Raw genomic sequence first — 14564 nt, 5'->3', positions numbered from 1 at the left:
AATAAACCTGCCTAAGGAGTCGAAAGAGCTATGTGCAGAAAACTATAAGACACTGATGAAGGAAATCAAAGAGGATGCAAAAAGATGGAGAGACATACCATGTTCTTGGGATGGAAGAATCAACATAGTGAAAATGACTATACTACCCAAAATTATTAACAGATTCAATGCAATCCCTATCAAATTACCAATGGCATTTTTCACAGATCTAGAACAAGAAATTTTACGATTTGTTTGAAAAAACAAAAGATACCGAATAGCCAAAGCAATCTTCAGAAGCAAAGACAGAGCTGGAGGAATCAGGCTCCCTGACTGCAAATTATATAAGAAGCATACAGTGATGAAGACAATAGGGTACTGGCACAAAAACAGAAATATAGATCAATGGAACAGAGTAGAGAACTCAAAGATAAACCCACACACATACGGGCACCTTAACTTTGACAAAGGAGGCAAGAATACACAATGGAAAGAAAAGACAGCCTCTTCAATAAGGGGTGCTGTGAAAATTGGACAGCTACATGTAAAAGAATGAAATTAGAGCACTTCCTAACACCATACACAAAAAAATAAACTCAAAATGGATTAAAGACCTACATGTAAGGCCAGACACTATAAAACTCCGAGAGGAAAACATAGGCAGAACACTCTATGACATACATCAAACCTAGATCCTTTTTGACCCACCTCCTTGAATAATGGAAATAAAATAAAAAATAAACATATGGGGCCTCATGAAACTTAAAAGCTTTTGCACAGCAAAAGAAACCATAAATAAGACAAGAAGACAACCCTCAGAATGGGAGAAAATATTTGCCAATGAAGCAACTGACAGTGACAAAGGATTAATCTCCAAAATATATAAGCAGCTCATGCAGCTTAATACCAAAAAAAGCAAATAACCCAATCCAAAAATTGGCAGAAGACCTAAATATACATCTCTCCAAAGAAGAGATGCAGATGGCTAACAAACACATGAACAGATGCTCAACATCACTAATCAATAGAGAAATGCAAGTCAAAGCCATAATGAGGTATCACCTCACACTGCTCAGAACGTCCATTATCAAAAAATCTAGAAACAATAAATGCTGGAGAGGATTCGGGGTAAGGGAACCCTCCTGTGCTGGGAATATAAATTGGTACAGCCACTATAGAAAACAGTATGGAGTTTCCTTAAGAAACTAAAAATAGAACTACCATATCACCCAACAATCCCATTCCTGGGCATATACCCTGAGAAAACCATAATACAAAAAGAAACATGTATCACAATGTTCACTGCAGTACCATTTGCAATAGCCAGCATATGAAAGCAACCTAAATGCCCATCGAGAGATGAATGGATAAAGAAGATATGGCACATATATACAATGGAATATTATGCACTCAACCCAACACAGCCTGTCTTACATGCTCTACCACTCTACTAAAATTGCAATATCCAAGGTAAACAAGGTCTTCCTCCTAGTTGTTAAATCCAATGGATGTTCTTAAGTACTTTCTTTGGCTTGCTTTTTCTGCTGAATTATACCCTATTGACAGCTAACTCCTTCTTGAATTTTTCCTCCTTTGGCTTCCCTATATCATCTTTTCTGGTTTTCCATTCACTTCTCTGGTTGATTTTAGGTCAACTTAAGTGAATCATGTCTTCTCCTTACTCCTTAAATATTGAGTTTTGATATCAGTCTTCTCTTTTTTCACTCTGCTCATGCTCTCTGGTCACATCATCTACTCTCATGACCTCATCTGATGCATTTCTGCGGTGATTTCTCAATCTACATCTTCAACCGACACGTCTCTCCAGTCTTTCAGGCTGAAATATACTATGCCTGATCATGGGTGGCCAGAGCCTGCAGCAGCTTGAAACAGGGTTTTGGTTCCTGGCCAGTGACTGAGGTCGGGTCATGGCAGCAAGAGCACCAAATACTAGCCACTTGACCAGTGGTCAGTGACATGGTCTTGGCCCTATGGCTTTGCAGAAAAAGAATTCCTACAAAGATGGAAAGTAGTGAAACAAGTAAAGTATTTATTAGGAGAAAAAAAGAGTACAGTACATGTTGATAGACACATGGGTGGGCTCAGAAAGTAGTGCCCTTGTGGGTCTTTGAATCACTTTTATGGGGAATTCCTTCTGGGTTTCCTTCGATTAATCATCTTGCTTTGCCTGGTTCTGAGTCCATATTTGGTATATCTCAGGGTCCTCCCCTGTGTGTGTGTGCATCTCTTAGCCAAGATGGTGTCTAGTGAAGAGGCCTATGGGTAATTGGCATCACTTACTATGAGGTGGTACCCCCTCCTTTTTGACCTCCAAGGAGCCTTTCTGCACATGTGTAGTCAGGGAAGTCTCCTTGACTTCGAGAATGAGGAACATGTGGAGGAGGGCCTAGCCTCCTCTGTCATCCTGATTTTCTGGAGTTTCTGCTATTATGGAGTTTCTGTCCACAGGGGAGAAACTGTTCACCCTGGGGCCCATCTCCTGCCTCATGCCTACTATACCTTTCTATCTGGATGTCCCACAGGCACCAAAAGCTCAGCATGACTAAAACTGAATTCATTTTCTTATCCCTGAAAATTGTTCTTTCTCTTATGTTTTCTATCCTGTATTTATCATCTAACTGTCCAAGACAGAAAAGTTGAATTCACTCTTTTACCTCCTCTATTATTCCCACTAGTATGTCATTAATCTATGAACATTTAATTTGCTAAAAAATATTTTTAATTTGTCTGCTCTTCTCTATCCTAGATAGTAAGTTTGATGAAGAACTCAGTGGGGAAATTAGCCTGGCATTTTGGCTTGTAAATTATAAAGAAATCATAGTTTACTGCAATAAACAAATATTTTAGTAGAGGTTTCTAGGAGATATCAAAATAGGATATACTCAATGAGACAATCAAGTAGGTGGCAGTGGGATTGGGCCTGTCAAGGGTGAAACTGTTAGCTCACAAGAAGTTCTAAGTTCCTGCTTACACACCTTCTTACACTCCCAAACGTGTCTCCCTGAAACACCATCACAATGACCTTGTGTATTTGTAAAAATATCCCTTAGGAAGCCACATTTTTGCACCTAACCCCTGGGTACCGAGTATGGTTTCTTACAACATCACTGGAACTACTTTCTACATTGGCTATAAATTGAAAAACCGTGACCAGGGCGGCGGCGGCGGGGGCGGCGAAGAGCGCTCGCGCGGACTTCTCGGCTTTCTCGTGCGGCGCCGCCTCCCGCCGCGCCTCCGCCTCCTGCTCGGCCCAGCCGCCGGCTTCCTCCTCCCCAGACTGCCCTCAGCCCGCGCGCCAGCCGGCTCCGTTATGGCGACCCGCAGCCCCAGCGTCGTGATTAGTGATGATGAACCGGGTTATGACTTAGATTTATTTTGTATACCTAATCATTATGCTGAAGATTTGGAAAAGGTGTTCATTCCTCGTGGATTAATTATGGACAGGACCGAACGGCTGGCTCGAGATGTGATGAAGGAGATGGGAGGCCATCACATCGTGGCCCTCTGTGTGCTCAAGGGGGGCTATAAATTCTTTGCTGACTTGCTGGATTACATCAAAGCACTGAACAGAAATAGTGATAGATCCATGCCTATGACTGTAGATTTTATCAGACTGAAGAGCTACTGTAATGACCAGTCAACAGGCGACATAAAAGTAATTGATGGAGATGATCTCTCAACTTTAACTGGAAAGAATGTCTTGATTGTTGAAGATATAATTGACACTGGCAAGACAATGCAAACCTTGCTTTCCTTGGTCAAGCAGCATAATCCAAAGATGGTCAAGGTTGCAAGCTTGCTGGTGAAAAGGACCCCTCGAAGTGTTGGATATAGACCAGACTTTGTTGGATTTGAAATTCCAGACAAGTTTGTTGTAGGATATGCCCTTGACTATAATGAATACTTCAGGGATTTGAAGTCATGTTTGTGTCATTAGTGAAACTGGAAAAGCAAAATACAAAGCCTAAGATGAGAGTTGAAGTTGAGCTTGGAAACATCTGGAGTCTCATTGAAATCACCAGTAAAATTATCAAATGTTCTAGTTCTGTGGCCAGCTGCTTAGTAGAGCTTATTGCATGTATCTTCTAAGAATTTTATCTGTTTTGTATTTTAGAAAGGTCAGTTGCTGCATTCCCGAACTCTTTATTTGCACTATGAGCCTATAGACTATCAGTTCCCTTTGGGTGGATTGTTGTTTGACTTGTGAATGAAAAATCTCTTAAACCACACCACTATTGAATGAAAATATTGAAATTGTATCTGTAAGAAACAAAGAGAAGAGTATATTAGTTTTTTAATTGGTATTTTAATTTTTATATATTCAGGAAAGAACAGAAGGGATTGAATATTGTTATTATACCACTGTGTGTTTAGAAAAGTAAGAAGCAGTCAGTTTCACATCAGTGACAGCATTTAGAGGTATCGTTATGTTGGATAAACCGTACATCCTGGAATTACTTTAGTAGGTTTCAGTAGTAGTAACTGTGTTTTTCTGCTTGTTCAGATTATTTCTGGTGGATCTTTGTCAACAGTTCCTTTTAAATATAGGTCAATAGGTTCCAAAAACCTACCACTTTTTGAATTCTTCAATGTAAAAAACCCTTAAAATAAAGGCTGTCTCTTTAAAAGAAAAAAAAAAAACAAAAAACAAAAAACCATGACCAGGTAGACTGTGGTTTCTGGTAATGGCTAAGTATCTCCCTCCCTCAGACAACAACTATGTATTTTGGGCAAAATATAAAAAAAAAAAAAAACATATACCTGAAGGCACCATCAAGCAACATAAAGCGGGCATAAACTAAAGGGAAATCTGAACTTGAAAGAAAGGAACAAAATTAGGTGATATTTCTATATTTTAGAGCTTTCAGGCAAAGGGCAAGTCACAATCAGTTCCCTACTAAGTGTCTAAATCTGGTATAGAAAACCTTCAGTCTTACTTGCTTGAAGAACCAGAGGACAGGGTTCCAATTCACCTACAGCAGCTGGAAAGTAGGGGTGTAAAATCAAGAAAAGAAGCCAAAGAGTGAGAGTCCTAAATTTTGTGAATAAATTTTGTCCAAATTTCTGGCCAAATATAAATGTAAGAAGTGTGCTCCAATCAATCTAGCTAAAGATGAAAGAGCTGAATAAATATTGTAAGTGCTCCCCACTTCAGAAGAGACCATTTATATTTGCGTTCAGCCAAGTTAACTGCATACAAAAACAAAACAAAAGCTTTTTTTTTTCAGAAGGACAAAATGTAATCCAGATTCTCTACAACACATCTTCTACAAAGTCCATTTCAAAATAACATATATATATATATATGAAGAAACAAGAAAATGTGACCCATAATTTAAAAAAAAAATTGCTAAAAATGGACCTTGAGATGACACAGATGTCAAAATTAGTAGACATGTTTTAAAACATCTATGCCCAAAGATTTAAATAAAAATGTTTACAGTGAATAGCGACCAGAAAACATATATGCAGAAATACATTGCGACTATGTAAAAATGACCAGCTGGTAGGTGGAAAATCAGCTCCAGGTCTAAGAAAGACTGGGCTTGGCAATGCTAGCTGGGAATTAAAGTACCTATTAACACAGTTCAAGGACTCACTGTTTCTCACATAGACTAATACAGTCTCAAAAGTAGTGTTCTTCAGGGAGATAAACTCAATGATGAGTGATGACTTAGAGGGCTGGGATAGAGAAGGTAGGAGGGAATCACAGGAGGGAGGGAATATGGGGATATATGTATAAATAGAGCTGATTCACTTTGTTGTACAGCAAAAACTGGCACAACAGTATAAAGCAATTTTATTCCAATAAAGAGCTTAAAATAAAATAAAATAAAAGGCTAATTCAGTCCCCCCCCCCACCAAAAACAAAAACAAAAACCAAAAAAACAAAGTAGTGTTCTTGTTTCTGGCCACTATTTACCATACCCTACTTCCCACACACACAGGCCCTAAATGCAACTTAGACATTGATTCCAGAACTACCTTTAAGGGCACAGTAATATTTAGAATATTATTGATTGCAAGTGAACTAAAACACAACTTTAATTCAGGCAAAAGGATGAATTTATTAAAAGGTGCACATAATTACAGGAAGGGAAGAATGTAAGTGGGCCTCAAGTTCAGGTAAGACCAGAGACTTGAACACAAATAGGATTCTTTCCTTCTGTTTCGCATCCCTACATGTTGATTTCATTATCTTAGACCAATTTCCTGCCTGTAGCTATTAAAGGACTACCACAAGTTCCTAAGCTATACCTCTCCAAGCTTTCCCAGAAAAGTAGGACAGAATATTTTTACCCAGATTCAGTTAGAAAAACTCTAGGGAAGAATTCTGATTTCCTGAACTAGATGACACACTCTTACCTCAACCAATCAAATCAACGGTGGCCAGGGAGAGGGATACTATGATTGAATGTCTCCACTAGAACTCCATGATTGGAGGAGGGAAAAACAACCCTCTTCAAAAACAAAAGACATTATTACCAGGAGACGAGAGAAATACACCCCCTCAAAAAATGTTCATTCCAACAGGTTTCCTCTACTCTATTCCAGTTGGTGCTCCTTTATCAGGATCACAGGGTTTCTCTTATAGTTGAGATTGCTTGTTCTCCCCAGTATCTGCACCATTCTTCTCTTTTTACTTCTTATTTTGCTGCTTGAAACAAGGATATAATGGCTGGAGTTCTATCTTGTACCATGATGTTGAGGTCAACACACTGGACATGATAGAGCTAATAGGAGCCCACCCATAAGCGTTAGTATAAAAGAGAAACACAGTTACGTACCATTACTTGAATTTCTGCTAACTCAAAGTTGAATTTAATTCCAACTAAAACTCCCCTCAGTCCCCATATCTAACCAAGGTAAACTAAATAAAGATTGAGAGTGGGTTGAACCAAAACACCTGGGATTTAATCTAGGCTATTCCATGTACTAGTTTGTGACCCTCATCATCTGTCTGTGCCTTAATTTCCCAATGCGTAAAATGAGGGCTCTAATTTTATCTATTTCATTGAGTGGTTATGAGGATTAAGTAAGATAATACATGTAAATAATGTAGTAAATTATTCTACATGTAAATCATGTAGTAAATGTTCAATAAGTATTAGGTAATTTTGATGCTTCCCAGTTTTACCCAGTAAATAGCTTGGAAGTTTGCTTTCCTCTACAACCCAAATGCTACTCCACTCTACTCCAATGAGCTCCTTGTCTTCAGTCCCACTCCCCCATAGCATCTTCTTCACTGTCTAAGGCTAACCTTTCTAAAACATCTCAAAGACTAGATCAACTGGTCTTTGAAGCCCCTCAAGTGCTCCTTATCACCTACATAATGAAGCCCAGCTGGCTTAGTCTGGTGTTCAAGGCTCTTTGGGATGAGTGCTCAACTGGCCATACTGGCCTCACCACATCCCACATCCTAGAAATACTTAACTAGTTGCCACTATCACAACTCCTTCACACACACACACACACACACACACACCAACCTCTCATATTCCCACACTTTTTATTTTTTGTGGCTCTTTATTGGAGTATAATTGCTTTACACTGCTGTGCCAGTTTCTGCTGTACAACAAAGTGAATCAGCTGTATTTACACATATATCCCCATATCCCCTCATTCCTGTGACTCCTTCCTACCCTCCCTATCCCACCCCTCTAAGTCATCACCAATCATAAAGTTGATCTCCCTGTGTTATGCAGAAGCTTCTCACTACCTATCTATCTATTTTACATTTGGTAGTGTATATATGTCTATGCTACTCTCTCACTTCATCCCAGCTTCCCCTTCGCCCCCCCCCCACCATGTCCTGAAGTCTGTTCTCTACATTTGCATCTTTATTCTTGCCCTCTCACTGGGTTCTTCAATACCATTTTTTTTAGATTCCATATATATGAGATAGCAGATGGTATTTGATTTTCTCTTTCTGGCTTGCTTCACTCTGTATGATAGATTCTAGGTCCATCCACCTCACTACAAATAACTCAATTTCATTCCGTTTTATGGCTGAGTAATATTCCACTATATATATATGTGCCACATCATTTTTATCCATTCATCTGTTGATGGGCATTTAGGTTGCTTCCATGTCCTGGCTATTGTAAATAGTGCTGAAATGAACTCATTATCCAAGCTTGAATCCTGGAATTTTTCACTTTCACTCTGCATATCTAAGAAATTGCTTATAAGTGCTATCAAAATCACCTTTTCAATAACTCCAATCTGTTTCCTCTCCATCCTCATTGCCTCTTCTCTGCTTCTGGTCCTCATCCTCTCTGTCTTGAATTCCTGAAGTATCTTCTCCTTATTCTCCATGCCTGTCGTCTATAATGCCTCCAATCCATTTGGCAACTTGAGTACCTACCTACATTGAAAAATTTTACAGTTACTGACCTGCTTGAAACTATTCAGTTTCCTGTTGCACAGTCAGACAAAATTATTCACAGTTTCCCATAGTTCATAAATACTTGTTATGTGCCAGGGACTATGTTAGATATTAAGGATAAAGTATTGAACATGAGACTGACAACTGCCTTTAAGAAGTTTACTATATAGCTTAGATGGAAGACACATAAACACATAATTATGATACAATGTAATAAGTTCTGTGATATAAATATTAACAGAACTTCAAGAGCACAAGATGGAGTCCATTGAAAGGAGAGGCTGTGACTTCCTAATCTTTCTATCCCCAAATCCTGTTGCAACGTCTGATGCAACATATATATATATACACACACACACTTTTTTTTGAGTACTAAACAGATAATCCTCTCTGATTCTGTTTGTAAAATGGGAATGAACACTTCTCTATTACATACCAAGTAAATGCAATGTATGGAATTTGCACAAATCTTCATTTTGAATAGAACAATTATAAATTATTTTATAAGAAAATTAGAGAAATTTACATAGTAACAGAACATTTAATAATTTAAGGTATGTTTTTATGTGTTTAAGATGTGAATATGGTACTGTGGTTATGTCTTTTTTTTTTAAGTTCTTTTCTCTTTTAGAGAAGCATTTACAAATGAAATATAATGTCTAAAATTTGCTTTAAAATATTTCAGTGGTTGTGGGGTGCAGGGAGTGAGGTTGAAGATGAAACAATAACAGCCATGCATTTGTTAATAATCACTGAAGCTGGATGATGAATTTGTTGTGTCAATTAGATGAAATGATTTTACATAAAATGCTTGATATAATGCCTACCTCCTCAAAAAATGTTAGTTTTGCTTCTCCCCTGTCTTTTTTCCCTTTACATGTGATGGGGCATATCAAAGTTAACAGGTAGTCAGTGCCATTGGAATTATAAGTTCATTATCCAAAGAATTGGAAACATATTGAGCACATTTCTCTCTTCTGTCTGATTATGACTGAGTGGCTGGAGTGTCAGACAGCTACATGAGCAGCCTGAAGCAGGAATGTCAATTTCTAACAACAAAGAAAAGAAAAGAAAAGAAAAAAGTCATGACTTAAAGCTCTAGGGAGAGGAGAAATAAATCATATAAACATTCTCTGTGCTGAAAGGAGCTGGCTTATTCTAGTGTTCTCCTCTGCTAGTGACTCTCTTCTGCAATGTTGCCACCTTGTGACTACCAGTGTCACATTACCTGTTCCTGGATGCAGAGTTTGCTCAGAAACCTCTGACTGTTCTGTGAAAGTTTTGAGAGCAAATGGCCTCTCTCAGTGAAAATTGTCCTGATTCCTTCAAACAATATTCATATCCTCCCTCTTGCACTTTAAAATACCTTGTACTAGTGCTGGGAAAACTGAACAACTGCATGTAAAAAAATGAAGTTAGAACATTCTCTAACACCGTACACAAAAATAAATAAAATGAATTAAAGTCCTAAATGTAAGACCGGCTACTATAAACTCCTAGAGAAAAACACAGGCAGATCCTTCTTTAACTTAAATCACATTTTTTGGATCTGTCTCCTAAAACAAAGGAAACAAAAGCAAAAAAATAAAATAAAAAAGGAGGGTGAAATAGTACCTAATTAAATTTCAAAGCCTTTGTACAGCAAAGGAAACCATACAAGAAATGAAAAGACAAGCAACAAAATGGGAGAAAAATTTTGCAAATGATGCAATTGACAAGGGCTTAATTTCCAAAATATACAAATAGCACATATAGTTCAATTAAAAAAAAAACAATCAAAAAATGGGCAGAAGACTTAAATAGACATTTCTCCAGAGAAGACATACAGATGCCAACAGGCACATGAAAAGATGCTCAACATAGCTAATTATTAGAGAAATGCAAATCAAACTACAATGACGTATCACCTCAGACTGGTCAGAATGGCCATCATCAAAATGTCTACAAATAATAAATGCTGGAGAAGGTGTGGAGAAAAGAGAATCCTTCTACACTGTTGATGGGGATGTAAATTGGTTCAGCCACTGTGGAGGACATTATGAAGACTCCTTCAAAAACTAGAATTAGAGTTACCATATGATCCAGAAATCCCACTCCTGGGCATGTATCCAAAGAAAACTCTATTTGAAAAGATACATGAACCCCAATGTTCACTGCAGCACTATTTATAATAGCTAGTACATGGAAGCAACCTAAATGTCCATTGACAGAGGAATGGATAAAGAGGATGTGGTACATATACACAATGGACTATTACTCAGCCTTAAAAAGGAATAAAATAATGCAATTTACAGCAACATGAATGGACCTAGAGATTGTCATACTGAATGAAGTAAGTCAGAGAAAGACAAATATCAAATGATATCATTTATCTGTGAAATCTTAAAAAAATGGTACAATGAACTTATCTACAAAACAGAAATAGAGTTACAGATGTAGAAAACAAACTTACAGTTATCAGGTGGTAAGGGGGGAGGGATAAGTTGGAAGATCGAGATTGACATATATACACTAGTATATGTAAAATAGATAAGTAATAAGGACCTACTGTATAGCACAAGGAACTCTATTAAACATTCTGTAATTGCCTATATGGGAAAAGTATCTAAAAAAGAGTTTTTAGATATATGTTTATGTATAACTGATTCAATTTGCTGTACACCTGAAACTAACACAATACTGTAAATAAACTATACTCCAATAAAAAATTTTTAAAAAGAAATTATAGTTGACCCCAATGTTTACAGCAGCACTATTTACAATAGCCAACACATGGAAGCAACCTAAATGTCCATTGACAGAAGAATGGATAAAGAAGATATGGTATATATATATATATATATATAATGCACTATTACTCAGCTATAGAAAAGAATGTAATAATGCTATCTGCAACAACATGGATGGACTTAGAGGTTAGCATATTAAATGAAGTAAGTCAGAAAGAGAAAGACAAATATCATATCACTTATATGTGGAATTTAGAAAAAATATATAAATGAAATAGACTCAGACATAGAAAACAAACCTATGGTTACTAAAAGGGGATAGTGTGCGGGGGGAGAGATAAATTAAGACTTTGGGATTAACATACACATACTACTATATATAAGACAAATAAACAACAGGACCTATTGTAAAGCACAGGGAATTATATTTGATGAAAAAATAAAGTGCCTTATAGAAAATCTCTGGTATAGCACCTATTATAAATGTATTTATTTTATTGGCTGTGTTGGGTCTTTTTTGCTGTGCATGGGCTTTCTTTTTAGTTGCGGTGAGTGGGGGCTACTCTTCGTTGTGGTGCACGGGCTCCTCATTGTGGTGGCTTCTCTTGTTGTGGAGCACAGGCTCTATGTGCATGGGCTTCAGTAGTTGCAGCACATGGGCTCAATAGTTGTGGCTCACAGGCTCTAAAGCACAGGCTCAATAGTTGTGGCACACGGGCTTAGTTGCTCTGCCACATGTGGGATCTTCCTGGAGCAGGGATCAAACCCACGTCCCCTGCATTGGCAGGCAGATTCTCAACCACTGCACCACCTAAGAAGCCCAGTAGACCTCACTTTTAAGTCACAAAGTCTGAACTTCAGTGTCCTCATTTAAGAAGTGGGGATAACTCTACTCTTTTCACATGGTTAGTGTAAGGATTAAGTTGGATTATGTAAATAAAGACCCATAGAATGATGCCAGGAACACTGCTACATAATAGACCCCAGGGCAAAGTTGATTTTCAACTGGAATAACTCTGAATTTTAGAAAGCTTGCTGAGATTAACTAAAGACTTGGGAATTGTTTTTAATTAAATATTTGTTTGCTTTAAGTAAATGGTGTTACTGAATAACTGTAAAAAAAGGGAGGAAGGAGTAGCAATCTATGTGCAAAGATGGAAAGATCTTTCTATCACTGAAATTAAAATAAAAAAAAAACAAGTTGCAAAGCAGTAAGGGTAATACACCTCTTTTGTGTAAAATGAGGGGAGGATAAGAACTGATATCAATATTTGCATGTAAGCGCACTATGAACTCCGGAAATGTATATAAGAAATTAAAAACAATAGCTGCTTGTTGCAAGGATGAGTGTGGGGAACTGAACATATGGAGAACATGTAAGTGAAAGAGACTTTCCATGGTAAACCTTTTACTATTGGGCTGGCCAAAAAGTTTGTTTGGGGTGTTCCACAAAATGTTATGGAAAAACCCAAACTTTTTGGCCAACCCAATATCTTTTGGATTTGTACCACATGACCCTATTACCCATTCAAAAAAGTGAAATGGAAAACAATACTGCCTGAATCTTCAAAAGTAAAACAAATTAAATAAGTAAATATATTTTGTCATACCTTGTTTCATTTCTCCAATTATCCTTCATCTCATCTTGGATGGTCAGACTTTCACAGAACCTGAGCCAGTCTCCAAGAGCATGGGAAGTATCTCACATACCTCAACCCCAGCAACAAGTGGAACCTAAAACCAGGTCACATTTCTCAGCCTGCTTGTGTGCTCAGATGAGCTCTCAGCACTCTGAAAACTTCAAATCCCCAGCATATCCTTCTTTCCCACTGCCATTTGGGACTTTCCATGAGACTGGGGTCTAACCTACTCCACTAAAACTATGAACCCTGAGTCACTTTGTGTGGGCTTTGCTGACAACTTGCCTAATTTGTTCCGATACACACTCATTTTCTGCTTCCCAGCCATAAGCAGGAAGCTGTCTTCTCAGAAGCACAATGTAGTTTTTCAAACTCTATGTTACCATTGTTGATTGCATTAGATTCCAATAGCAGGATCAGTGCTTTCTCAAATCACACTTGAACATGCTATGACATTAAGACCAAAGGTCATGTGCCTTCCAGGTGCCTGGGCTGGGGACAGTGACACATTTGAAATGGCTCCACTCCTCCTCATCATCCTTCCCAGGTTCATTCAAGCCTCACTCATATGCACCCACTCTAATTGCTTTACCTACCTTGCTATATAACTATATTACCAAGACAATTGTGAATACTGGAGAATAGTGTTATGCCCAATACATAATATCTTAGATTTTTTGGCATGGTCTGTGTGGGGTCCTTTTTCCTATGCATAGGACATGAGTTACTGAGGATGGTCAGAGATGACCAAAGGCTGAGATGTGGTATAGATGCTGTAGTTCAAACAGAAATTCAGGAGTCAAACCGACCTGAGTTTGAGTTCCAGGTTTGCCACTTCTTAGTCTAGTAACCTTAGATGAGTTATTTTTCCTCTCTGAATCTCACATTATTCATATAAAAATAGGGTAGCGAGGGTCCTGACCTCACAGGATAATTAAAATATTTAGCAAGGCATTATGCAAATCTGCTTCCTGCTTCCTTGGAGCAGGGAGACCAAAGAAAGAAACAAAATAAATAAGAGAATGAGAAAATGCCTAAATCTCTTGGCTGTATTTATTGGTTGCTGGCTAATGAGTGCCAACCACTTGAGAAATAAAAGGACTGGCATGGGGTGGAGCCAGACTCAGGAAAGATGAAGCTAAAACCAGACATCTAGCCTAGCAATATATGGCACAGTCTGGGAAGACAGAAGCAAAAATGGTAGTCACTACAAGACAATAGCAAGTAATAAAATAACAAGTGAAAACCATTTGTTTCAATTTTCAGATTAGGAAGAAGTGGGGGAGGGGATGTGGGGAAGAAGGGAGAGATGTTGATTCCCTGTGAGGAGATGCTGAGCAGTTATATCTGAATGAACACATTCTAGGTAATACTTGAGTGAACATGCACCAAATTGTTGTAATCAACTACTATTTAAATTGGGTTTTTTGAGTTGGTAATAATTTATAATGTCTCTCAGCTCAACCTTGGAAATATTCCTTTATGCTTAATACCTTTAAAGCAGATACAAGAGATGAATACCATTTACATTTTATAACTGCTCTTAAAAATTTACTAAAACAATGTCTTTTTTTTTTCTCACCCTATTCTCCTAAAAAATAGTCCCAAACAGTGGTGATGATAATGTAAGTCACTGCAAATATATAGAAGTCAAAGCAGTAGCCACCATCACTGATGTAGCTCAGAATATGTCATTAGAGACCAGGTGAGGTGGAAAAGGAAAACATCGTGGGGGCTGAGAATACTTGGGGGACTGACAGGAAAGTTGCTGTCCCCTAGGGGTCTATTCATTAAGTGTAGTTTCCC

The 14564-nt window shown here is 37.9% G+C and overlaps 1 protein-coding gene across 1 annotated transcript; it reads left to right on the top strand.

Annotated features, from left to right (window-relative positions):
• The first annotated feature begins 3164 nt into the window (after positions 1-3164).
• Positions 3165-4641, top strand: LOC130842452 (hypoxanthine-guanine phosphoribosyltransferase-like). The gene has a single exon (XM_057719109.1). It carries the CDS (start codon positions 3311-3313, stop codon positions 3935-3937), a length of 627 nt encoding a protein of 208 aa, XP_057575092.1. The 5' UTR covers positions 3165-3310; the 3' UTR covers positions 3938-4641.
• The last annotated feature ends 9923 nt before the right edge of the window (positions 4642-14564 follow it).

The sequence above is a fragment of the Hippopotamus amphibius genome, chromosome X, assembly GCF_030028045.1.
Source record: "Hippopotamus amphibius kiboko isolate mHipAmp2 chromosome X, mHipAmp2.hap2, whole genome shotgun sequence".
Taxonomy (NCBI): Eukaryota; Metazoa; Chordata; class Mammalia; order Artiodactyla; family Hippopotamidae; genus Hippopotamus; species Hippopotamus amphibius.
The sequence above is the reverse complement of the archived record's forward strand: the minus strand, read 5'-3'. Positions and strand labels throughout refer to the sequence as shown.

Coding starts and splice junctions, on each gene's coding strand:
- LOC130842452 (XM_057719109.1), top strand. CDS start 3,311: ATGGCGACCCGCAGCCCCAGCGTCGTGATTAGTGATGATGAACCGGGT.